The 27289-nt window shown below is 43.0% G+C and overlaps 1 protein-coding gene across 5 annotated transcripts in view; it reads right to left on the bottom strand.

The window, feature by feature from the left end:
• The window catches only part of SPTBN1 (spectrin beta, non-erythrocytic 1), a 298156-nt gene that overhangs the window by 74896 nt on the left and 195971 nt on the right, over positions 1–27289 (bottom strand). For all 5 annotated transcript variants that reach the window (XM_073628569.1, XM_073628572.1, XM_073628573.1 and 2 more), the window contains 11 exons: positions 25066–25253; positions 22469–22586; positions 18009–18167; positions 15038–15340; positions 13449–13602; positions 10087–10957; positions 9849–9986; positions 8094–8850; positions 5539–5741; positions 3206–3296; positions 589–735 (listed from right to left, as the gene is read on the bottom strand). In XM_073628569.1, coding sequence (XP_073484670.1) covers positions 589–735; positions 3206–3296; positions 5539–5741; positions 8094–8850; positions 9849–9986; positions 10087–10957; positions 13449–13602; positions 15038–15340; positions 18009–18167; positions 22469–22586; positions 25066–25253 — 3129 coding nt within the window. The remainder of the gene's footprint in view (positions 1–588; positions 736–3205; positions 3297–5538; positions 5742–8093; positions 8851–9848; positions 9987–10086; positions 10958–13448; positions 13603–15037; positions 15341–18008; positions 18168–22468; positions 22587–25065; positions 25254–27289) is intronic.

The raw sequence follows: 27289 nt of genomic DNA, 5'->3' as shown, positions 1-27289 counted from the left end.
CAAGGATCTATGGGCAGTTCTGAGCTCAAGGATCTATGGGCAGTTCTGAGCTCAAGGATCTATGGGCAGTTCTGAGCTCAAGGATCTATGGGCAGTTCTGAGCTCAAGGATCTATGGGCAGTTCTGAGCTCAAGGATCTATGGGCAGTTCTGAGCTCAAGGATCTATGAGCAGTTCTGAGCTCAGTGATCTATGGGCAGTTCTGAGCTCAGTGATCTATGGGCAGTTCTGTGCTCAGTGATCTATGGGCAGTTCTGTGCTCAGTGATCTATGGGCAGTTCTGTGCTCAGTGATCTATGGGCAGTTCTGTGCTCAGTGATCTATGGGCAGTTCTGAGCTCAAGGATCTATGGATCTATTGATGCCTGGTACTCAGATGGAACTCAGAATCCCTGGTTTGGATAGGTTGTGCTCCCTTGTTGCACTTTAAAGCTTAATTTTCAGTTTTAAATGGAGCGCAGCTTTAAGAGTCTGGATGCACAATATTCTCGCCTCAACATCATACATGTGCCAACATATGTAATCCCCATCTTGCTGCTAACTCGAGATGAAATCTTTCCAGCACCACTGACGTATTTTGAGCGCATCACCTTCTCTATTTTGTCCAGCCATTCCTTGTTGGATGCCAGTTCTGCCATAAAAGCTTGGTGCTTTAGCCATTTACTGTGCAAGTTTCTGGCTTCATCATACGACATATCCCGAGCAGTGAGCATTTTCTCATTAATCCAGAGGGACAGCTGGAAGACGAGGAGAGAGAGCATTATTACTCATAAGATACATGCCAGGTTAAAACAAATTACTGTCTGAAACATCTGGAGCATATTAAATCCATAAAAAAAAAAAAATGAAAAGCATATGGAGCAAATCATCTGTACTCTTCTATGAACTCGGGGTCCGGTTTACTACACATTGCTTTATGAACGGCAATAAAATACCTATTTCTCTTACATGGGAACTGCTGATTGCTAGCACTGCAGTATTTAATGCCATGACAAATGAAGGGGCATCGGTAATCACAGAGTAATATAGTGATTGAGGAGAGGGGAAAACTGGCTGAGGTGGGTCTGGTTCCCAAACATCCCCAGCTGTGTTGGTGACAATGTCAGCTTAGGAACGTCACTTTTATCTTCTACCAGAGCCCATTAATAAATGCATGAGGCATGTAGTCTCCATGCATCATTAATACAAAGATAATGAGGAATGTCCAAGAAAGAAAGCATGCACGATGACAGTCCACATCAAAGATTTGTAGATTTATAAAGACAGAACATTTATATGCCAAGAACACTGCAGTATACAAATTGGGCTAGATATTCCTACACACATTAACCACTTCCTGCCGAGAAGGCCGTTTAAGTTTTATTAATAAATACAAAAATAAAATACTGTGCATGTGAAAAGATTATTCAGTGTGAAAAAAAGCAGCATCACAAATGTGAGATATTACCACAAAAAACAAGAAACAAAATAAAGGCGTGTTGCGCTACAATGATTGATATTAAAAATACTGAAAAAAAAATATAAATAAAAACACTCCAGAAAAATTAGTCTCTAAAATGGACCATAATGGTCAAATGGCAAACTCCATGATTCAACCGTGGATAAGGTTATCCAATCCCTTCACCAAGTGAACACGCCACCACCACAATAGGTTGAACTCTTACCAGAGAGCCTGGACCCTTTATTACGAAGGGTCAAACAGGCTCTTCCTAATAAAGGGTCCAGGCTCTCTGGTAAGAGTCCATCCTATAGTGGTGGTGGCATCTTCACTTGGTGAAGGGATTGGATAACCTTAATTAAGTTTTATTGCCAGGTGGCGGGACAGACTTCCCAATGACATGATTGCTAAGTGGATGTCACAGTGGTCACAAGATCGGGGGCGGGGGGGAGGGGGGTTGGGCCATCCTGCTGGCTACCGATCATAAACAGAGGCCAGGAACTATCAAACTGTGGGCTCCATTCACATAAGCAGATTGCATGTGGTATTTAGGAGTTTTCCCAAATATCGCATGCGATCCTGAAAATGTCAATTCGCTATTGCTTTATGAGGTATTTACCGCATAAAGCAAAAATGATCGGTAAATACCGCATAAAACAGCGTAAAAGTCAATTCACAAAAAGGAAATAAATATATGCATGCAGTAATTAAGTAGTGGTCCCGGCATGCGATGGTTAAGGTTTGAATTTGATTTTAACTGGTTGTTAAGGAGTGGGCAGCCACCGGCATCCTTAACCAGTAACTGCCATGATTGTTAAGGTGCGGGTGGCCGCTGCATCCTTAACCAAGACTCATCTGCTGCAGCATGCCCGGTCAGTGATGTCATAAGGAGGAGGAAGTTGCATGGTGATGTCATCGGGTGTTATTTAGCGGCGGGAGGAGGTGGAGCTGTCATTCAGCAGGAGTCAGCGTCAGGTGTGAAGCTCTTTGTTTTGTGGGTCGGCAGAGCGGTGTTCATCGTGATTGGCAATGGATCTACCCCAAGGGGCATTTATTTTTTATTTTTGAACTTGTCAAAAACTGTGTATGTGTGTTTATATACTTTGAGCACTTTTTTGGTGAATGAGTAGGGGTATTATGTACCCCATACTCATTCACATGGGGGGCTGATCTAGGGGTGTCCTTGATAAAGGGGCGTTAGAGATTCTGATAAGCCTGCAGACCCCCCCCAACCACCGCCCAAGGTTGTGGGGGAGAGGCCCTTTTTCCTCATCAACATAGGAACAAGGTGCTTTGGAATGGGGCCACATGCCCCATGTTGAGGGCATGTGGCCTGGTATCGTTCAGGAGGGGGGGAAAGCGTTTGCTTGTTATGGACAAATAATGAGACAGCAGTAGGGGCTTCTAAACTCCTGGGGATTGGCAATATAGAATGTCTGATCCTGAGACTCCCAGGAAACGATATAACAGGGACTCCTAAAGCCATGATGGGGTTTCGCAACACCCGAAGAGCCAATGCTTGCCCAACCCTGCTCTAAAAGATTATGTGATCTTTTATAGAGGAACTTCTAGATGTCTACATTTTACATCTGATGACACTTTAGGGCATTTAAAGTCAACGCAGGTTCACTTCAATCTCTGTTATAAGAAGTACAAGGTGAGCATTATAAAATGCCACTATACACCTTGCAAGACCCTCTGAAGTGTTAAAAATTATCCCATTTACAGCGTTCATCTCATTCTGGCCACCTCATCTGCACCGCACATACCTCTTGACAATCCTGCAGAAACTTCTGCATCTCTCTGTTGTCCTTCAGTCGAGTCAAAAGATCATTTGCTGCCTCCCGATTTCTCTGATGCCTTAAAAATACAAAAAATACAAATTAAAGGCTTTAATTAAAAGTCCTGCTTAAATTTTAACTTTTTGGATTTAAGCAGATCTTTTAACACATGAAATTTAAAACCTTTAAAAAAAGTCTCTGATGTATCCAGTGCCGCTGCCCTTCACTCTCACTTTGATTGATTTTACGTCTCTCCGTGTTGCACCATGTCACACTCCCTGCCACACTCTATAAATGAGCTACTAACCCAACATTCAGACGCAATAAACCCTATCAGATCGGTTTCTGGCCTCTCATTGGCAATATGACCTGTTATAGCTTGTATTTATGATGGGTATGTCAAATGTTCTATCTTTCTGATTGGTGCCTGTTGCACCTTACATTTAAATGTATATTCTATTTCTTATGCTAAATAAATGTCACTTTTTTTTTTTTTAATCAAAGTTTCCAATAAAATTATAATAGATTAAAAAGGAAAAAAAAAAAAAAAAAAAAAAAAAAAAACAGGTATAAAACTGAAAAAAATTAGCATTCCTGAGAAAAAAAAAAAAAAAAGCGCTCTGTAAGCATGTATCCAATGGCGACCCTAGGGGGGGGGGGGGCCAGAGGGGGCCCTGACCCCCCCAACATTATGCTGTGCCCCACCATGTGCCCCCCCCCCAAAAAAATTTTTTTTTTTTTTTTACAAAAAATCAATGTCTAAGAGGGAGAGAGTCCCCAGTCAGCTCCTGCGGGTGATTCCTCCCCCCTCCCCTGCTCGCTGACACTGCATAATGCGAGCGTTCACACAACCACGGCCGCCTGATCTGCTCCTTCACCTGCATCCTCATTGGCAGGGAGAAGAGCGAGTTGCAGGAAGGACTCCACCAGGACTTTCAGTTACTGAAAAAACAGACTGATTTCTCCCGTCCTTAGGACAGGAGGACCAGCCTGTAAATTCCAAGAGATGCCAGACCAGCGCTGTCAATAGCAGGGGCAGGACAGCAAGAGGAGGCTGGGGAACCCCACAGTGGCAGAACACCAGGGCCCGGAGGCAAGACAACCTTTGCGACCCTGATAATTCTCCCACTGCTTTGGATCCTTATATTTTCTTGATATGCTGGTGACATATATCTCTTGTTTTCTGCCACCCTGGGGGACCCCAATACAGTAGGAAGGGAGCTCACTGCAGAACATGTGAAAGGGCCCGTTGTGGGGTCGTAGTAAAGGGCCCCAGGATATATATATATATATATATATATATATATATATATATATATATATATATATATATATATATATATATATATATATATGCGCATTTTATAGTTGCCCCCTACTTTTGTCCCTGTCCCCCCATGTGCCCCCCCTAAATTTGAAAGCTGGAGACGCCACTGCATGTATCTTTTGAGCAACATTTACAGGTGTGCAAGTGCAAAGCATTAATACAGCCTATTGGTTGGTAGGACGCAGGGGGCTATTGCCACCTATGATCCCCCATTGCTAGGATGCAGATGACTATTGCTGCCTAGCATCCCCAGTTGCTAGGGTTCAGATAGCTATTGCTGCTTAGCATCCTCCATTGTCAAGATGCAGGCTTCCCTAATAGAGTACAGTAATGGTGTTGGCACAAGTTTATATGCGGATAGTGTAAAATACAATCCACATGCAGTACCTCAGATGCATATATTCCTATTTTTATGTTACAGATCTGTGGGCAGTGCAAGCTTACTGATCTCTAAAGCAGGTGTATGCTTAGACCCATAAAAAATAATATGCCAAATCCATAAAAAGTTTTCTGCTAAAAAAACGATGATAGTGATGATTCGTGAGGCCACACATGTGATTTGCCACCATCCCTTAGTAATGTATAACTTCAAAAGATGGGATTTTAATAGGAAATAAAAAGTATGCATGGATTAAGCAAAAATATGTCTATCCGTAGAAAAATTATAAAAAAATCTCTTATGTTGAAAAACAAAAAATCACTGAAACATTGTAAACATGACATTGCAGATTTTTTATTTGTTTAATGTGTCATGTTTACAATGTTTCAATGATGTGTTTTTCAACATGTGATATTTTTTAATAATTTTTCTACAAATACATATTTTTGCATAATCCATGCATACTTTTTATTGTCCATAAAATCCCATCTTTTGAGGTCATTTATACTACTAAAAAAAAAAAAACATACTGGCAAATTGACGAAGCCAATTAACATCATACTGCAGAACACTGTGAATAGAAAAACCCCCCAAAAAACAGCAATTTATCCAAACCTGCTGTCAATAGAATCAACTTTTTCTTCGATTTTATCAGAGTTGATGTTGCCGTCCTTGACTAGTCTTCTGCCGGTATCTACAACTGCGTTAATCTTCTCTTCACTGGCATCCATTGTGGTCATGAAGTCTTCTTGTTTCTTTATGGCGGCTTCAGCTGCTTCCAAGGTATTGGGCATTTCAGTGTGTGCCAAGACATATTCCTTTGTGGAAAGATAAAAAAAAGAAGTTTTATGTGGTGCTGTTCCACTATATCTGGGTGTTTTGAGACCCTTAAAATGATTATATCAATACAAAACATGGTGCCTGTTTATGAAACATGTGTCAGCAAAAATAAAAATAATAATAAAAGAGAAGAGCAACATAACGCAGAGATCGCCAGCTCCTTTCAGCTGAGCTCATCACACCGAATACAACCAGCTAGCTGTAAGCAAGCTTTGAGAACCATGCATCTAAAGGGATGCCGATAAACCCTGGGTTGATATGCTTCAAGTACAAAGACCAGACTGTCCTCCTGTTTGGAAGACGGCCTACAGGTAAATAGACACTGTCACTATCTAAAACTAAATAGGCACACTCAAAGTGCCGTAAAAATAAAAAAAGAAGTGCTTACAGTTGTTCTCCTTCTTTCATCAATCTTTGCTCCATTTCTGAGCAATCAGCTATGGAACTTCCGCCATTACCCAGAAGTGTCGAAGGCTTCTTCAGCCTGCAGCTACTTCTCCCTGCACTAATGTCACCAGAGTCACTATTCATCAGCAGACAGCTTTGACGACATCTGTGTAGGGGGAGTTTGGAAGCCGAAGAAGCCTCGGACACCTCTGGATTAGTGTCAGCGGTTTCACAACAGATTATATAGTTCTAAGAAAGTGGAAGTGGGTAGATATATAGGGTCTTAGAAATAAAATGTTTATCTCAGCCTCTTCTGAAATAGGATGTTGGTTTCTCCCAAAGTCCACCTATTACTATGCATTCAATTAGTAACTATTAAAATATGTTCAAATTGTTCTAAGGCTCCATTCACATTTGTGCAACTTGGACATCAAAGACGCATGACAGGCCGTTTCCCATTTTTTTCCAATGACAACCATTCATATATGTGCGACAAAGTTGCAGCCACTTCAAATTAGTTACATGCACTATTTTGGTCCACCTTTCATGCAACTTGAGGGCCATAGATTTCAATGTTAACCCTCAATAGTTGCACGAAAGTTGTACCTGAATGTTATACAGTGCAACAGTTGTCCATTATTACTGGTCTAAGCCAAAGTCATATCCAAGTTGCACGCATCCAAAGTTGCACTCCACAGTCGATGCAACTTTGGAGTCGTATATGTGTGAATTAAGCCTTAAGAAGTGGAAGTGGGTTGCTCTATAGCAGGGATAGGCAATTAGCGAACCTCCGGCTGTTCCAGAACTACAAGTCCCATGAGGCATAGCAAGACTGACAGCCATAAGCATGACACCTAGAGGCAGAGGCATGATAAGACTTGTAGTTTTGCAACAGCCAGAGGTCCACTAATTGCACATCCCTGATATATAGAGTACTCTATAGAGTTGATTTACTAAAACTGAAGAGTGCAAAATCTGATGCAGCTGTGCATGGTAGCCAATCAGCTTCTAATCGAAGCTTGTTCAATTAAGCTTTGATGAAATAAAAAACAAAAAAAAAACCTAGATGCTGATTGGGTTCCACGCAGAGCTGCACTAGGATTTTGCACTCTCAAGTTTTAGTAAATCAACCTCTATATATCAAACTACTTCCACTACTTTAGAACCATTTAAATGTACGTAGGGTGGAAACACCCACAACAGATAAGTGTGTTACAAAAAAGAAACCAACTGCAAGAAAAAAACTATTTTGCACCAAAACAGATCCATACAACCATTGAATAAAGAAATGCGGAGGTGCTGTTCATAGCAAACAAATACAAAAAGAAATCAAAAGTAAAATTACTGTTGGCATCTGACTGCATTGGAAAACACCTACACTTTCTTTTCCTCTAGTCTTTATATATGAAGCCCTGTTTCATACCAGATGTAACTGGAGACAAAAGGTTCATCAGTTACAGACAGAACATCTCTGCCTTCACCCAGGATCTGTTAATGTTTGGTGATGTTTGGAAACGCTGAACGGAAGGCAAAAATTATACATCCTATTAACCTTTTTTTTCCCCCACTGTTTCCTGAACATAGATGTTCACTTCCAACATATGCTCTAAAGCAGACTTTCTCCACCAGGGTTCTATGGAACGCAAAAGTTCCTCCAGAGGTTGCTAGGGGTTTCTTGAGCGATGAACAATTTCTGCCTTTCAGTTATGTAGCATTCTTTTGCACCGACCATCACATTAATGTACTGTGAGCTGTACATACAGTATTTATAAGAATGGATCCGCTGGGACCGGAAAGTTATTTCACAGGGTTCCTCCATGCTAAAAAGTTGGAGAAAGGCTGCTCTAAAGGTTTTTTCTTTACTTATATGCAGAAAATTTGGCAACACTGAGGTTAAAGTTTTCAGAAATACGATTTTTTTTTCATACCTGCCCTCAACATACCTGGTTATTAAGAAAAGCTTCTGCTTGCTTGGTGTCTCTTAGGAAGAGCTGGTAGGCATGGGACTGAGATAAAAGGTTTTGCCTGTTCTCCCACATTTTGTGAAGCTCATTCCAGCCAGTGTCAAGAGCCTGGAGACGTTGATGCAAGAACATGTACTGTGCATCTGTCTGTCCCTGTGTCACCATCTCACCCATGTCCCTCATCTTCTGGTAATCTTCTTCATAGTTGTTGATTTCATTTTTAATGTTTTCGTGTTGAGTAAGCAGCTTCTCTGCTTCTGCTAACGTATTTGGCATGTCCTCGGAAGCAATGGCCGTCTGTGTCCTCGATAACCAGGACTGAAAATCATCTAAGTCACGAAGGAATTGTTGGAGTTTGCTGGCTTCACCAAGAGACTCTTCTCTATTCTTCAGGGTGGTCTTCATTTCTTCCCATACTTCATTAATCTCTGCAAGCCTGCTCATGATAGCCTGAGCTTGGTCGGGATGTTCAGCTTCCAGTTTCTCTGCTTCTTTTTGCAGATCAGTAAGTTTGGCCTCAATGGCAGCCAAGTCACGTTCCATACCGGTTAACTTCCGCTGGAGTGCCATGACTCCACCAAGGTCGTTGCCCAGGTCTTGAGTTGACTCAATGACTTTGGTCTTTTCCCTAATCCAGGACTTGGTCTCATTGCACTCAAGATGGTAGTTCTGAATACTTAGTGCTGAACTGAGGGCATCTTTTGTCCTGTCGACCAATTCTCTAAACTGGCCCCACCTAACAGAAAAACATGAGCAAGATTTTTATTAGGTTTTGGTCTGAAGTTTGTTATTTCACTTATTATTCCAAATCACCTGGATCCTTTGGTACTGGTGGGGTTTAGAAGTCTAGTTGCTGAAAGTACATTGAAATATTCCTCCTTCGATAACCCCTCAGCCCATAATCTTCCTGTGCAGTGAGGGTTAACAGAGCTGTTTGTGACAGGCACTGATCAAGAGTGCCTGACTATGCCCGCACTTTACACCCACCTCCTCCATCCACAGAAGCTGGTAATATAGCTTCTATGAATGAAATACAATCAATGAATTAAAGTGATTGTAAAGTCTTGTTTTTTTTTTTCCTATAAAAATAATAAACATTTTAAAACTTACCTGCTCTGTTTCAGTGGATTTGCACAGAGCAGCCTGGATCGTCCCCTTCTCGGGTCCCTCTTCTGTGATCCTGGCCCCTCCCTCCTGTTCAGTGCCCCCACAGCAAGCAACTTGCTATGGGGGCACCCGAGCCGAGTCACAGCTCCCTATGTCCATTCAGACACAAAGGGCTGACCCGGACCCACCCCCTCTCTCCCCTGATTGGCTAGATGACTTTGATTGACAGCAGCGGGAGCCAATGGCGCTGCTGCTGTGTCGCAGACAATCAGGAAGGAGAATCTTGGCTGGCTGAGATGCTCGTGGACATCGCTGGACAGAGAGGAACCTCAGGTAAGTTTTGGGGGGATGCTGCATACAGAAGGCTTTTTATCTTAATGCATAGAATGCATTAAGATAAAAAACCTTCTGCCTTTACAACCCCTTCAATAATTCATCCGCCTGTCCTCCATTTATACATCATAAGAACATAGAACATAAGGCAAATTGCCTCGTCTACATGTTGGGCAAGGCTGCCCAATGCAAACAGTGTGACCGGGCGCTAAAGTCTAGACTAAAGGGAAAGTTTATTTTACAATCCATGAAAATGTAAAAATATGTTTTTTTAGGGAGGACTTCAAAGCTTACCTTGTGTTCAGTTTCTCTTGCTGTGCTTTGATTTCAGTCTCGCTCGGATGTCCACTGTGAATCAACTGACGAGCAATCTGATTCACGACAGCCACTCGTGATGCCTGGTTGTTCATTTCTGGCTCTAGACTTTCAAATCTGAAAAAAAAAATAATAATATGTGCAGTTGATAATCATATTCTTGTATTCTGGCCATCCACAGAACAGACCAAGTGGCAGGGATGAAACTATGGATTACCTATGCTGAACAACCTCCAGGTCTTCTAGCTTCTCAGGGATTTGCAGATGGTTCAACCACTGCTCCTTCTCAACAATCCAAAGTTCACAAGCGTCAGCTTCACTAAACATTTTGTACAGCGTGAGGGCGTCCTGCAATGCCTGTTTCCGAAGTCGCGTCAGCTCAGCCAGTTCCTTGTATCGTTCCTCGATTCCTGACAATCTGCTCTGCACTTCATTAGATTCGAACTGTTCCTGGGGAAGGGCAGCAGCTTGTTCATGTAGAGCATCAATAGTAGATCTGTAACTTCCAATTTCTTCAGCTACATCTTTGTGTTTCTTGACTAGAGACTGAGTAGAAAATTCATCATGTCCAACATCATTACTGGACACAATCTTCAAGATGTCCAACATCCAAGCATCAATATCATCTGCATCTGCCTGGAACTGGTGGAAACTTGAGGTTTCTTCCAGGTGTTTCTTGCGAATGGCCGACAGCTGTTCAAGGTTAGCCCATTGCTCCTGAATATCCTTGATTCGTTCCCTGATCTTCTCAGATCCAAAATGCTCCTCTGCAATCATCTCCTCTCCTTCCTTGATGGTCTGGAGTAAGTGACCACTTCGCCCGCTCATTTCATCTTCAAAAGCTTTATGTTTGGACAGTAGACGGATGACACTGGTCAAATCCTTTCCATAGTCATCGGATGACAGGATCTGCTCTTTTTCTCTAATCCATCCTTCCTCTTCCGCCATCTCCCAGAAAAACTTCCAAAGCCGCCGAGACTCTTCCAAACGTGCACGTCTTTCAGCTGCCAGTTGACACAGTTCCTGATAGCAGAATTCCATGTGGGCAACACGGTCCCGGATGATCTGTGGATCACACGGCTTGTAACCTATGTGAAGGGAAGAGAAAAGAGTTTGAAAAATGACTTTCCTTTGAATCATGAGTGTAAGACTTCCCACTCTTTTTACATCCGAAAAATAAGACGCTATTTTACGTAATAACTTCCATTACTATTTCTAAAAGGAGAGTTGTATTCTTTATTTTAGAATAGTCCTTTACATTTCATTGGACATCTGGGCACCCAGAACAATTAGTTTATGGCAAACAAAAGGTACATCCAGCATCACAAAACACCTTGCCTCGTTCACACCAGGGATGCACCGATATCGTTTTTTTTATCAGCGAGTACAAGTACTTATACTTACAGTCAAGTACTCGCCAAAACCGAGTACCAATACTTTGCGATGTGATTTGCGTCTATACATAATGAATATCCAATGCAGTACTCACAACGCACACGTTCCTGCACAAACTGCTGCATATTAAATTGGGTGCTGAAATGACCAACGGCTGGAACCGACTGTAATCATGAGAAGGAAGTGTCACCAGCACACCAGAATCTCCAAAATTGGGTCTAAAATTTTAATCACATAGTCTCAAAAAAATAAATAGAAGCAACATTTCGGAGCAACACAGGACCCCTTCATCAGGCATGTGACCTCACATGCCTGATGAAGGGGTGCTGCGTGGCTCCGAAACGTCGCTATGTGATTAAAATTTTGGACCCAATTTTGGAGATCCTGCTGTGCTGGTGAAACTTCCTATACATAATGAATAGGCGCAAATCTTACTACAAAAAATGGCATGTGATTTGAACAGGAATGCCGTGCGATTCCGGTCTGAATTGCATACAGTTTCCCACCGATCCTGTGTGAACCCAGGCTTGTCATAGTGATTTCAGCCTGGGTTCACACAGGAGCCGTGCAGGGAAACTGCATACATTTCGGACAGGAATCGCACTGCATTCCTGTTCAAGTCACAAGGCGATTATTTGCAGTGCGATTTGCGTCCATTCATTTTTTATGGACAAAAATCGCACCGCAAAGTATCGGTTTTGATATCTGGAGCTTTTTAAACTAGGGGTGCTGGTGCATCACCTGGTTTACACCTTTAGTGCCTACTAGAGGTCGACCGATATATCGGCCGGCCGATATATCGGCCGATATTTGGCGTTTTTTACTTAATCGGCATCGGCCGATTGTGCTGATAAAAAAGGCCGATTATAACTTCAGCCGTGACTTGCAAATGACTTCTGTAATAGAAGTTAATGCAAGTTTCCCTAAGTTATCTGTGGAGAGGATTCTCCCCTCCTCTGGGCAGCCTGCCAAGTACGATAAGAAGATACATTTGTATCTCTTCGGGTTCTTTTTATCAATAGACTGAACTCCGCGTGTAGAAGTTTTCAGTTTAACCATTTAAAGACTAAATCTTTTCTGACACTTGTTGCTTACAAGTAAAAATCCTGTATTTTCTGCTATAAAATCACTTAGAACCCCCAAACATTATATATATTTTTTTAGCAGAGACCCTAGGGAATAAAATGGTGATTGTTGCAATATTTTATGTCACACGGTATTTGCGCAGCGGTCTTTCAAACGCAATTTAAAAAAAAAAATACAGTAATGAATTGAAAAAAAAAAAAATAAGCAGTAAAGTTAGCCCATTTTTTTTCGTCCAAAAGTTTTGATTACCTGTTTTTGTGTATTTATTGTTTAAGATAGTTTTTTTTTTTTTTTTTTAAGGTTTTTTTTCTAAATTATACATACAAGTGAACTGATTGAAGGTTTGTTTTGTTTAATGTTTAAATGAAAAAAAATTTCTGTATTACTTAAGGCTGCTTTCACACTGGAGCGGGCAGGCGTTGATGGTAAAACGCTGCTAGTTTTAGCGGCGCTTTACCGTCATTTTAGAGGCGCTATTCGGCTGCTAGCGGGGCGCTTATAACCCAGCTAGCGGCCGAGGAAGGGGTTAAATGCGCCCCTGAAGCGCCGCTGCCAAAACGCTTTGCAGGCGCTTCGGCAGCGGTGCGCATTCATTTCAATGGGCAGGAGTGGTGGAGGAGCGGTATACACCGCTCCAAAGATGCCGTTTGCAGGACTTTTTTTTACATCCTGCCAGCGCATCGCCTCAGTGTGAAAGCACTCGGGATATCACACTGAGACTGCAGGGGAGCCGTTTTACAGGCACTTTACAGGTGCTATTTTTAGCCCAAAAGCGCCTGAAAAACGCCCCAGTGTGAAAGGGGTCTAACTGTTAGATTTTATGAGATGAAGGGAAAAAAGAAAGGAAAAAAAAAATCGGCCAAATATATCGGCCCAAAAAAATCGGCATCACATATCGGCCATCGGCCACCGCGATTTCTAAATATCGGCATCGGCATCGGCCAGAGAAAAACCCATATCGGTCGACCTCTAGTGCCTACTTTAGGTCTAAACCTAAAAGGTTTACTGTACACCACTGTTTAACAATATTTAATGGTCTGGCAACATTAGGCTGTACTGAAAATACATATACAATATAATTTTTTATTTTTTTTTTACCTTCCCCTCCTGCAGCAAATCTTTGAGCTGATGCATTAACGCCACGTACTCTCTCTGCCTGAATGGAAATGTCAGCCTCCACCAGAGCATTCTTCTGTAACAAGTCCTCCACTCCCAGCAAGTGTTTCCCATAATCCTGAGACAACAGAAGCACCTGCAAAAAAATAACCAAAAAAAAAAAAAAAACTCATCTTCTGAGCAGGTACAGACATCTTAAAGTGGACCCATAGGTGCCTAGGCCTCAAAGTTGTACCTCTTTTTTTGAGACATAAGGTACGTCTGACTGCTAGTCCTAAAGTGGTTGTAAAGGTTTAGGGTTTATTACCCTAATGCATTCTATACATTAAGGTAAAAATCCTTCTGTGCTGCATGTGTCCCCCCAGCCCCCCCCCCTATACTTACGTGAGCCCGATCCAAAGATGTACACAAAAGCAGTGCTCCCAGCTCTATCCCTTATCATTGCACCAATGGCTCCCACTGCTGTCAATCAAATTCTGTGACAAGCGAGTGGGGCACAGGGCCGAGCCACCCTGTGTCAATGGAATAAATGCAGACAAGGCGGCTCGGGAGTGAGCCCGCAGGAGTGCCCCCAGGGGAAGCAGCTTTCCCTGAGGCCACTGGACAGAGGAGGAGCCAGGAGCACTGGCGGGGACCTCAGAAGAGAAGGATCAGGACTGCTCTGTGCAAAACCACTGCACAGATCAGGTATGACGTGTTTTTTATTTTAAAAGGAAAAAAACCTGAAGGTTTAATGTTACTTTAAGAGATTTGGAGGCAGATTGGGTGGTCACTACGGTACTGCTCACTGTTCTCCTTGCTGGTGTTCCTAACATAAGAAAGCCAATCCCTGCCTCTACCAACATGGTCTCCTCCACACAGAGAGAGTGCAGAATAGGGCATACTAAAGTCAGCCATAGACGTTTCGAATCCCAGCCAGTTCAGCAGGAAACGGCCGAGATTTGAACCTTGTGTGGACAGGATGAATGTACAAAGTTGATTGATCAACTTGGATACAACCAGCCTGCCGGATTCAGTTGTGATTAGCACTAGCAGCTGCTATAGCCACTAGCAATAATCACTGTCTTCTCCCAGTGGGGATGCCACCGGGAGAAAACAATTGCTTGACAGGAGGGATTTCCCTGTCAAGCACGGGTGGTGTTGATAGGGGAATGGTGCAAATTTCTTTCCTGCGTCTATGGCCAACCTAAGTACAGTACAGAGAGAACAGGCATACCAGTGAGTAGTCCTTTGCCCTCTTGCCTGCTTTATTTTCAGTCTTTTGATGACCACAACGGGCAGCAAACTTGAAATGGGACCCTCAGAGCTACGGTCCTTGTGTTACTAATAGGTGACCATCTTGGAAAATCAGTTTTCACAGCATGTGAAACACAGCAGCATGATAACAAAAAAGATGTTTGAGGGCAATGCTATCCAATGTGTTATACCGGTAAAAAAAAAAAAAAATAAAAAAATAAAAAAAAAAAGGATACACAGATTTGGCTGGGTATATCATATAAATATATATTTTATATATTGCTAACTAGGAAGGAAATTATCAGCAGTGATCATTGTTCTGGAGACATATGTACCTTCATTTCGTCCATCCAGTCCATAATGTAAAGCATCTCTTGGAAAACCTTCTGCAGCCCAAGGTTCATTTCTAGGCGCAGTCGCCGTGCCCGCAGCAGCTCCAGAAGGTATTCCCAGAGCCGGATGACATTGTCCTTTCGGGCCGTGATTCGTTTTATGTCATGGTAGTTTTCAGCTTCCAGTTCTCGTGCCACTGCCACCACAGCCTGAACACGCTCTTCATAGGCTGCAATGTCCGTTTCGATGGCTTCATGTTTCTTTGTGGCGGCTTCTACAGCAGGAAGGTCAAACCCGAAGTTATCCTGTAATATGAAGAGAAAGAATAAAGCGTTTTTCACATTCTGCCAGACACAGCTTCACAGTTGGATGTTACCAGTGAAGGTCACAATAATGGACCATAGCCATGAAACAAAACATGAGAATAAACCATTTGAAAAGGTAAGCCGAAACCCCCCCAAAATTTTTTTTTTGGAGACGTAATGAGTGAAATTGGTATTTTCTAATGTCTAAGGGTCTCCACTGGTGGAAAAACTGTGCTTGGGCTTCAATGCCTGCACACCGACCATTACAATTATATAGGGGTTTAACATTCACTGCTGGATTTTTCATTTATGTTGGAGAGAATGCAACAGGGGGAGTAAACAACAACCTTCAGAATTCCCCAGCTGTAACATGATCAGTGAAACTTTAAAAAGGAAAAGAACAAAAGCGCCATCGATATCAGGGAGGACTTCCTGCCAGAGCCTCTATGACATAAGCCATCAGATGGACAATATAGTCCCCTCCTCCCTAGGCAGATATGGACTGAAATGACCAATAGTGCAATACAATTTGCTGCTTTTAACTATCAAGTGAGAGTGATAGAAAAGTTTGGTATGGCCATATTTACTTGGTGGTGCCGCTCCAGGCTGAGGTGTAGAGCCCCATTGGCACTCAGGATAGTAGGGATGCCAGAGTAAGAAAAACTCATCCAGTGAGCAATGCACATTTTAGCTTAACACCGCAGCTCGCCATAGCAGACCCTAGTATGGATGTATACATGTGAAAGCCTCAGTCAATGCCGCTTCTCGGGCCATGCTCCCTGACATGTCTCCTCCCACCCACCGGGGCTTAATCCATAGGGGTACCCCAGAAAAGTCTGGCAGCTTAAAACACAGAGCTGAATACACACACACTATTTTGCATATCAAAGGATATTTAATTTTGTTCACTCATTCTTGTGTGGCTTTGCACAGCCAGGCAGGTGTCCCCTATTCTACTTCTCCACCATCACCATGTTAAGTGGACAGTACATTGGCACCATGACTTCTGTCCAGTGAGCAGGGCCCTCAGATTCCTACTGTATTAAAATTGCACTGTCTGCCCTTATGTGGTAAAGCGCTGCGTAAACTGTTGGTACTATATAATGATAAAACGAACAATGAGCAGGTGGCTCACCCATTATGTAGTAAATCTAAACAGGGAGCACCAAAGTGATCTTTCTGAATTATGGCTGGCCAAAGAGGCAAATCCTTTGGCAGATAAAAACAAACCTATTTGAATTTACTTGCCGTAATTCGTTGTTACCTGGGGGACTATATTTCTGTGCAAGTGTACCAAGTTCACTAGAGGTAACATTTTGCCTATAGGCGGATACTAAATCTTATAACTCTCAGGACTGCAGCAGTTGGATGTCCGAAGCAGAGTTCTCAGCTCTGCTTTCTCTTGCCTGACCCTCAAATGGTGCATAATGCAGTCATCCCTGATACAAAAGATTGTGGCTCTCTTAATTATGGAGAATGATAGGCACAGTGGCCAAGTGGTTAGCACTTCCGCCTAGCAGCACTAGGGTCTACGGTTCGAATCCCAAACATGGTACTACCTGCAAGAAATGTGCATGCGTCTCCCTGTGCCTGCATGGGTTTCCCCCCCACACTCCAAAAGACACGCTAGTAGGTTAACTGGCTCCTGTCTACATTGGCTCTAGTATACGTACTGTATGTATAAATGCGAGTTAGGGACCTTAGAGGAGGGGAGGGCTCCTTCCGGGCTCACCTTTCCTCTTCCTACCCATTATAATTCATGTGCTTGCACTATGGAGGCCCTCAAAAATGTAGTTAGGACTGCAGAAAACGATGGGGTGCCTTGTCGCGGGCTCTGCAGCTTACACATGTGTGTGCAAACTAAACCCCTGTTTTTAACACAAACTGTTAGACAGAATAATTTGGCTGGTTGCAGGCTGGCAAAGTGAGGTGGGGGCAGTGGCCATTTGTTTGTACTGTTGGGGCCGCACTGGACACCTTTGCTGCCATTGTGCTATATGCTGGGTGTCTGCCTTTAAGGAGGGGTGGGATCCTTCCAGGCTCAACTGCCCTCTGCCTATCCATTATAATGCATGTGCTTCTACTATGGAGGCTCTCAAAAAATGTATAGCGTTAGGACTACGGATAATAATGGGGTGCCTGGTCATGGCTTATGTTTGTATTTGCAAATGTGTGCAAACTAAACTCCTGTTTTTCATTCAAACTGTTAAGACAGGTTGCCTGGCAAGTTGAGCTAGGATTTTTCATTGGTTTTGTTTGTTGCTTGGATTGTAAGCTGCCCTTGAGGGCAGGGACTGAAGGGAATGTACAATTATATGTGTGTAAAGTGCTGCCGGTACCTGTAATAAATAAATTATGGGGCATGGTTGGGGGTTAGGGCTATCTTAATTTTAAGTCACTCAATAGATTAATACTTAACAAAGCAAACAGCAAGACAGTGAAATAAATGTACTTAGGTTTGACAAAATGTCTAAAAGGGGGATGGAAATAAAGTCCGTTGAGGTTTTATTACCACCTAACACACTCTGAGTACAAAGTACAGCTCTGGCTCCATACAATACGGGAAACCGTTGGTCCCTGCAATCTCCTTCCTGTACTGAGAAGCAGACGCAGTTCTGGGTAAGTATTAGAAGTGACGATGGCACTGTATGCAGCCCTTGGCTCATACCTGAGACACCAGGCGCTGGTTTTCACTCAGCCAAGTTTCTCTCATAGCTGCCTTGCGATCAAATCTGCGTGCAAGTTGTTCCAGTTTTTCCTGTCGGATCAGCTCATTTCGCAGTGCCAGTTCTCTCTCGTGTTCAGCTTTTTCCAGTCGTTCCCAGGCCTGGACACAGGAAGGGAAAAAAAATAAATAAATAAATATTTTCAGTTGAAGATTAGGAAACGTATCTAGAGTAACTCGAATCGCTGTATTGCTGTAGACGATGTGAACTGCCAGTTTTTGCATATTGAGAGATCATTTATCTTATAGTGCTGAAAGCACCGGTACCAACAATACAGTTTTCGTTATGCTGCTCAATATCATCATCAAAATGTATTCACATCTCTCTCTAGATACAAGACATACAACAACTCTAGGTAAAATACCTTATATTTACCGAAAACTACTAAGAATTTGAGTGAAAGCTTTACATGGATGAATTTAATAAAATTAGCATAAGGAGGACCAAACACAGCTGCCACATTCCGCCATTCATGTCTAGGACTGATATTTACTCAAAGCTACCACTTAATTCCCAGTTGGGAAAAGTTACATATATTGGGTATACATACAGTCCAGAAAGCATTGCTTAAAAAGTCTCCATACCAGAGGCGTAACTAGAACCTTCAGCGCCCCAGTGCAAGAAACCATGAAGGTCCCCCATCCCCCCTTCCCACTGTGGCACCCTCTATTACTGTCCCGCAGTGGGTCACCCTTCCTGCCATCTAGGGATCCCCCTCACAGTGGCAGAATGCCAGAGCCCAGTGGCAAATGCGACCTCGGCAAACCTGGAAGTTCCCCCGCAGGTGTCAGTCGTTTTTTTATCTTTTTTTTTTATTATTATTTTTGTACCATTTTATTTTATAATTTATTGTTTACACACTTTTTAGGACCCCCATGGGGGGGGGGGGGGGGCTTTGGTGATATATCAGGGGTCTAAACAGACCCCTGATATCTCACTTTTGAGACAGTGAAAAGGAAATGAGGACAGATTAATCTGTCTCTTTCTCTGCAGCCTCAGCTGCACAGAATGAATGGATAGGAAAAGCTCTGTACAGGGCATCCTGTTCATTCATAAACTGAGGTAGACCGTTTACTAAGCCCAAGCAATGAATGAAAAAAAACAAAAACAAAGAAAACCAATCAGTAATTGGTACCGATCACTAACTATTCATTAAGACAAGGAAGGGGCTGATAAATGCCACATTTACCGACTCCTTCCCTCGTCTCCCTCCTGACAGATCCCCCCACAGCAGCCTGAGGAAGGGGGAAACCCAGTAGCACTGCGGGGGGGGGGGGGTCAAGGAAGGACACAGGAGCCCGGGACAGTGATTGGGAGGCAGCGGGAGCGGCACATGGAGGAACTGATGCCCTCCATTTACCTCCTGCACCCGCTGAATGTCTGCGGGAGAGAGAAGAGGATAAGTGGGCATTCAGTGGCTCCACGGAGGGATTGGTTCCTCTACATGCTGCTGCCCTATCGAGACGTACACGGGGAGGGGGTGCATGGGCCCCCTGGAGCATGAGGCTGGGTTACAAGGCCGACCCATGTATATACACCCCTGCTCCATACCTATAATGCTGCTTAAACATAAAATAAAATATCAGACATGGTGGTGTGGATTCCATGTGATCAGTATTTTATACTGAAAACTCATGGAAAGCTTCCACAATTGCCACATATATGGCCAACATAATGGATCACAGTTAATCTGACGTACCAACAGATGCAGTTTAGGGTAGGATGCATCACTGCAGGACACAATAGTGACATAGGGATTGGTGGGAGGCACCACAGCAGCCAAAGCTGTACTCACTCTCAATAAAGGCTACTCCAGGTTTTTTAAAAGAGAAGTGGGGCCAAAACTCTTTTGACCCTACTTCTCCTGCGGGTCATAGGAGAGCACTTAATTTTGTACTTATGTGACCCGAATTCAGTCAACGGGGGCTAAAGCTCGCTGTCAGCTGACGTCACTCAGCCGGTCCAAGCTAAGGAGGGACTCCAACTTTAATATCGGCATCCACCCAGAAGCCTGACCAACAGCTGGCTCAGCCTCTCAGCATGTCGCTGGGAGACTGAGCCAGCCGCTCCCACCCCCTCCACAGCCCAAAGCTTAAGCGAGCACTGGATGGGAAGAGCAGAGAGCTGATGGCTGATTAGTGCCTTCATAGTCCACCGACACTTCCTGCAGCTCAATAACTGACTATACGGAGCAGAAAGCCAGAGGACGTGTCTGCAGGAGCCTGACGCTGCACCAGCGATCCACAGATCACAAGCGCAATGCTTTGCAGGCTCCTGTGTAAAATAAAGTAATGAATGCACATTTTTTTTTATAAACAAAGGTGAACTTAGTCTTTAATTTGTGCTTGATGCAGCTAAAACATGAGAAACTAGCTAGAGATTATTTTTTCCTTTAGGAATACTTGGCAAGTTATTCATGCATAACAGCCAACCACGTATAAAGGAGATTTACTCAGTAACTTTTCCTTCTAGAGATGTGTATTTACAAATAGTTTCCAGTATTGCAAAAGAAAAAATTGCACACGTTAAAACTACCTAGCATTTTTAGAAAGTTGTCAAACTTAAATCTTGACCAGTTTTAGGCAGTGCTGAAGACAACATTCCATTCAAAATAAAATTCCTTAAAGTGTTTGTAAACCCTTACATATACCCAGTGAAGTGACTGGCCTCAGGGGATATACCGAGATTAAACAAATCCTCCTACATAAGTTGTACCCATTTATCTGCAGTCTTCTCTCCTCTGCGTCCTTTCAAAGTGCTGAATTTAGAAGCTTGCCTGAGAGTTCAGAAAAAGGGGGCAGAGAGCTAAAATTACACTCTGCAGAGCTCAGTGAGGAGATCTCAGAGCTGATTGGAGGGAAGAGACACACCCCTTTTCATACAGCTTACAGGAACAGAGCTGAGGCTTTCAATCTGCTGGAGCTCCTCCCCTGTCACCATTTTTCTCTTGGTGTCAGGAAAACTTGGCAGAAGTAGTTCATGCTGATGGAGGAAAGAAGCAGCAGACAGCAATGACACATGGGGGTTGATTTATTAAAACTGGAGTGGGCAAATCTGGTGCAGCTCTACCTAGAAACCAATCATCTTCCAGTTTTTTTGATCAAAGCTTAATTGAACAAGCTAAAGTGAGAAGCAGATTGGCTACCATGCACAGCTGCACCAGATTTTGCATGCTCAACTGTTAGTAAATCAACCCCTTAGTTCTCTTAATTGAGACAAGTACACACTATAGAGGGATATGATTTTGTGTCTGAGGTTTACAACCACTATAACCCAGGTGCTTAAAGTGGCTGTATAGTCTTTTTTTTTTAACTTTTACCTACAGGTAAGCCTATAATAAGGCTTACCTGTAGGTAAAAAAAAATCTCCTAAACCTGTACGGTTTAGGAGATATTCCCCTTGCTATGAGTCGCTGACTGCAGCGGCGCATGCACACAGGGGATTCTCGGCTGAAGGCCCGGCAACTGCCGGACCTTGCTGGGTAAGAAATCTCCCACGCGCATGCGCGGGAGTGATGACATCGCGGCTCACAGCGCTGGAACCTCGATACCCGGAAGACACGCCGAGGCAACATGACAGCTCCCTCGGCGTGGACCAGGTAAGATACCGACGCCTCGTTCTAAGGTAAGTATTTCATAATGAGCTAGTATGCGGTGCATACTAGCTCATTATGCCTTTTGCTTTACAGGGGTAAAAAAAAAAAAATTTCAGCGGGTATACAACCGCTTTAAAGGTGCAAACTAGAGACAGAACATTCAATGCAGTTCTAATTTGCCAGTTAAAAATAAAACTGCAAGGTAACCTTTATTAGACCAGTTAAAGCGGTAGTAAAGTCCGCTTTTTAACTTCTACTTACAGGTAAGCCAATAATAAAGGTTTACCCGTAGGTACAGTTAATATCTCCTAAACATGCACTGTTTAGGAGATATTCATATGTGTAGCAGCAGGGGATGTCACCGGCGCATGCGCACGGAATGGGTAGGACACTCGGGTGTGCTGTCCATTGAGAATGCTGGGTCTCGATCGTGACTCCGGCGCGCATGTGCGGGAGTGACGTCATAGTGGCTCGACCATTCAAACAGCCTGAGCCCACGAACCCGGAAGGAAGACCAGGTGAAGATGGCATCCCTGTCAGCAGTGACAGTGCACTGCTGGAGGCATCTGTTTTATAGGCAAGTCTATCATATTGTGCTAGTATGCATACTAGCACACACGGACATTAAGCTGCAGGGGGGGGCCAGTTTTTTGTTTATTTTCTACTACGGTGGACTACAGCTTTAACCATACAAGACCAGGGTGGTAGTAAAACGGCACAATACAGATTATGATTTCATTCTTATTTACTGACATCACTGGAGAATAAAGCACATTGCAATAACTTTGATGAAACAAAGCAACTTACCTTGTTAATATCTGAGATGAGCTTGCCCTCTCTTGGCATGTACACCTTTTGGTTGTTGGCCCGCATCTTACTCTGAATGGTAAAGAGCAACACTTCCAAGTTTCCTTTTTCTGTAAATCTAGAGCCATAGAAAAAGGAAGAACACGGTTACCTGTGTAATATATCCTAAGGTAAACACTGCTGCACAATTGTGTAATTGCAGGGGGCTGATTGATCAAAATTAAGCAAAAGAAAGGGGAAACAGTTTGCACCAAGCAGCCAGTAGTGAAAAAAAAAATAAATAAAAGCTTAAAGGGCCTCTGAAAACTGCTCTATATTTTCTGTGCAAAGCACCTGCACTAGGGAGGTTTCATTTTAAGAAACAAACTACTGGGGTGTAATATTCTCTTTCTGGCAGTAACAAGGTGTTCTAGGACCACCTAACCACAACTGTGCGATTTTGGCCTGCAATTCCCAACGCCATCCGGCTACCAGGGCTTGGTTTGATGTCCATGTCCCATTGGAGAGATTTCTCTTCACCTCCTGTCCTGAAGAAGCAATAGCAAAAGTGAAGAATATTTCAATCTTAGACAGTTGTCACCTGAACATATTTGCCCATTGGAAGAGTTAGGCAGGCCATAGGCGGTGCTAACTTCTTTCCTACAACCACAGTTTGCAGGAAAGAAATTTGCACGATTCCCCCCCATCAACAGTGTCAGTACTGACAGGGGAATCCCTCTGCCTAGCTATTGTCTGCTCTGGGAGGGAGAAGCCATCCTCGCCGAGAGAATACAACGATTATTGTTAGCGGTAAAACCGGCAGGCTGGTTGTACCCAAGTGGATCGAATAATCAACTTGGTACATTCAGCCTGCCCATACACGGTTTGAATCTCGGCCAGTTCCTGACAAGATTCGAACAGTCTATGGCTGGCCTTATCCCGTTTTCTTGCTGTATAGATTTTCCCACACTCTCTATCTTAGCGACATTGGTCACCAGAGGAAAAGAGAGAGGGTAAATATCCCCAATGGTAACTCAGGTAGCAATAAAGACCTGTCAAAAGGCTCAACAGCTGGCCATACACATAGATTTCCCAATTCAGCACCGCGGACTGAATGAGAAAAATCATTCGATCCCCCCACTACTAAACAGTATAGCTCCCAACTGTCCCATATTTCGAGGGACTATCCCCGATTTGGAGCAATGTCCCTCATTCCGGTCTGATCTATATAGATGTATAAAAAATGCACTTTTTATCAAATAGTGTTTTACAGTGTAAATCATCTGATTTCTAAATTGCTACATTTATAAATTCCGAAAGCCAATATAAAGGCAGAGTAGGGGTAAAAAAGCACTTTTGGGTTGAACCTATTTTTTGTACAATTCTCCTTTAAGGGGACGTGGCAAGGGGTGTGTCCTATGCCTGGATACTTTTGCTGATAGGTGTTCCTCAGTCCCATCTCTAAAAGTTGGGAGGTATGAAACAGCGTGCATGGAGTTCTTTCTTCTGATGCCTATTTTGTTTTGACAGCTGGCCCCCCACAGCTGTCAGAATACTAGCCTGTTGGGCTGATGACTTTAAGATCAAAGGTTGTCAGGCAGATGCCAACAAGGCCACCATCCACAGCTCAAATTTTAGCTGGCTGATTAGGAACTGGCTGAAATTCACTCCATGTATGGCCAGCTTACCCTTCTCTACTATCCAAAAAAGCTTTGCCTTTACGTAAACTTTAAAGCCCAACTCCGGGCAATTTTTTTTTTTTCCCCATGCAGTGGGGCTGTGCCCGTACTGCATGGGTTAAGCTGCTCGTTTTGTCTAGGGGATGAACAGAGCCTATACTTAGCTAATCCTGAGCTGGTCTTTGGCCATACTGACATCAGGAACTGTCCACTGCACAAGGCCGATGGACCTCACGTGGGGTGGGGGGGCGGAGGAGCAGTAGGGACCGGTCTTACCCTGGGAGGATCTGAGGGTAAGGTGAGTATATCTTGGCTTTCCCAATCCCTAGACAAAGACGAGCAGTTAACCCATAAAGTGCGGGGCACTTAAGTGCATGGAAAATAAAATTGCCTGGAGTTCAGCTTTAAGGTCACAGGTGAAGGGAACAGTTTAATGTACACTTATACTTACCTGCAATGAGAGAAATAGAGAGACTGCCGCTGATATCTACTGAAAACACTATTTGTCTGGCTTCCATATTTCAAAGTCACATCGTCACAACAAGTATACAAAACAAAAATTCCTTATACTCTTATTGTAGACAAGTCACATTGAAAGCACTGAAGCCAAACCTTCTGAAAAGCAACCTAGCATCTAAAATTCTTCAAAGGAAAAGGTAGAAATGGCAGCCTGCAGAATTCTTCAATGACAGGCGTACTATCAAAGATCGCTTGCTTTCTACGGGACAAAAATAACTCTACCCACACATTTGCTGGGTATTTACCACAGATGTGATGTCAAGAATGACATAGGTCCTAGCTATACCAAAAAAAAAAAAAAGTTTTTTCTTACACTCTGATGACCAACTACATATTTCAGTGACATGATGACAACATAAGCCCAGCAGGTAATATTTACACTCTCCCTCCCTTCATCTAAAGTCCTCTTTGTCCTCTTACTTTGGTGGTTTTTCCACAGTGCGGTAGGTGTTGAAAGCTTGAAGCTGCTGCTGTACACCGACCAGTGAGTTGGCGAATTTCCGATTGTTCAGGATGATAATGGTTTGTTCAATCCACTCGAGGAGGTCAGAAGCCAGGGATTCATACTTCTCAATCATTTTCTCAGTTTCGATGGCATTTTCAAGAACCTACAAAATACAAAACCAACGTGAGACCAGAGGTATTTTCATCGGTTTTGTCACAGTGCACCTCAAAAGGTATAAGAGAAAGACTTAAAATGTTTTAACTTAAAAAATGTACTCCAGTTAAAATAATTTAATTAATCAAAAAGTCATTACACTAGTGGGGAAATTTAAAATCAAGCGAGGAGCTGTTAGCACTCTAGGATATTTTTCATAGTGATACATTGATATGAAAATGTGCTGTGCTACACCAACAAGAATAGATTGGGGGGGGGGGGGGGGATAAATAAAAAAATTACATTAATAGAAACTTCCAATTGAATCCCAAAATTGTGATTGTGCCCCGGAAGACCTCATAGCTGACGAAACACATTGGGCGGATTTTCCCCGCAAGCGAGTGGATGTACAGTTTGATTCTCTTCACATGTGAGTGAATACTCAGTGGTTTTGACAATAAAGTGATCCAGTTGTACAACATGTGGAGCATATTGTCTCCTTCCTACTTTTACAGGCGCTGATATATGTGAGGCAATACATAAAAAAAAAAAATATAAAGAGGCTTGAAGGGATATTTTTCCTGTATATCTCCAGTGGGTGGATGAAAGTTCAGAACCTGGATGAGGAGTGGCTATATTTATACAGAGCGCTTTATGACTTTGAGTCAACAGTTTACGATAAGCCTTTAGGTGTCTCTCTCTGGTGACTGTGAGCCAGTCTGGAAGGGAATTCACAGCACCTTCTCCACTTTTAGTGTTTGGCGGATTTAATATCACCTATTATCACAATTTTGTGACTCAAATAGACTTTATTTATGTTTATGTAATTTTTTTATGTTTTTTATGTATTCTTGTTGGTGCAGCGCAGCTCATTTTCCTATCAAATTAAATTAACTATCCAAACAATAAATACAACTGCATTTGCCACATCCCCCATTTTTGAACAAAATAAGTGGGGTGCGTTCCCCCAAATAACATACCACAAAAACCACTAAGGCTCGGTTCACATATATGCAAATTGGATGCATTTTGAACAGCATCCGATTTGCATGACATGTGAACCAAACCGTCTTTCTATGGAGCTGGTTCACATACATGCGGGATGGCCGCAGTGCATTCGTAAAGAGAGTCCTGTCCGATTTTCAGTCTGGTTCAGGTGCGATTTCAAGTGTCATACACGTTAAAAATTTGCACCTAAACTGGTGAGCAAAACCGCACCGGACACCTTTGAAAAATCGCACTGAAACCGGCCCTGCACATATGTAAATTGGAACAAAGGAAAACATATGAACACTCAAATATCAAGAGAGTTTATTTTCAAAAATATGGATACTCCTTACCAATTTATATGAAACCTCCCTCTCCCATATTATAATTAAAACAGACAATTGTCTAAAAAATCCTCCAGGAGACTAATCAGTTAGTTATACCATGGAGCATGTATACGGGGGGAAATAATACATTTGTATTTCAAGCCTCTTTCCCCTGGATTCAAGCTACACAGGACACTTACAGTATATTGTACATGGCAAATTGGAAGATATGTGGACTAATCTGCGCACCAGGGCAATTTAACATTCCCCCCGCTATGAGGGTTAGGCTTCATAAATGCATGGATCCATGTAACAACCCATAGTAGAAAGGGGAAATGGTAAATTGCCTTGGTGTGCAGATTAGTACACAATACAGGTATCCAGTTTAGAATGAATCCACATAAATGCCAAATCAGGAGCAGCGGGCGTGTTGGTGCAGCCACTGTGTACCAACAGACATGATTGGGACTGCCTGCACGCAAATGCATGGAATACCAATGCATCCGTGCAGGAAAAACATGGTGCTCACATGGTGTGACCGAGACCTAAAACAAGGCAAGTTCTTTATGATCAGCCTGCAAGGTGATGCAAATGGATCACCAGACATCTAATTCCATGTGAATTGATGGGTTCAGCTGGGGCATGCCTCCATGCACTTTATTTTCAGAGTTGCCACTTTCTTGGTTGACAACCAATTAAACTGAGCAGACAAGCAAAGCCCAGTCAGCTTTGA

This window comes from Aquarana catesbeiana, linkage group LG04, assembly GCF_042186555.1.
Source record: "Aquarana catesbeiana isolate 2022-GZ linkage group LG04, ASM4218655v1, whole genome shotgun sequence".
In the NCBI taxonomy this organism is placed as follows: domain Eukaryota; kingdom Metazoa; phylum Chordata; class Amphibia; order Anura; family Ranidae; genus Aquarana; species Aquarana catesbeiana.
The sequence above is the reverse complement of the archived record's forward strand: the minus strand, read 5'-3'. Positions and strand labels throughout refer to the sequence as shown.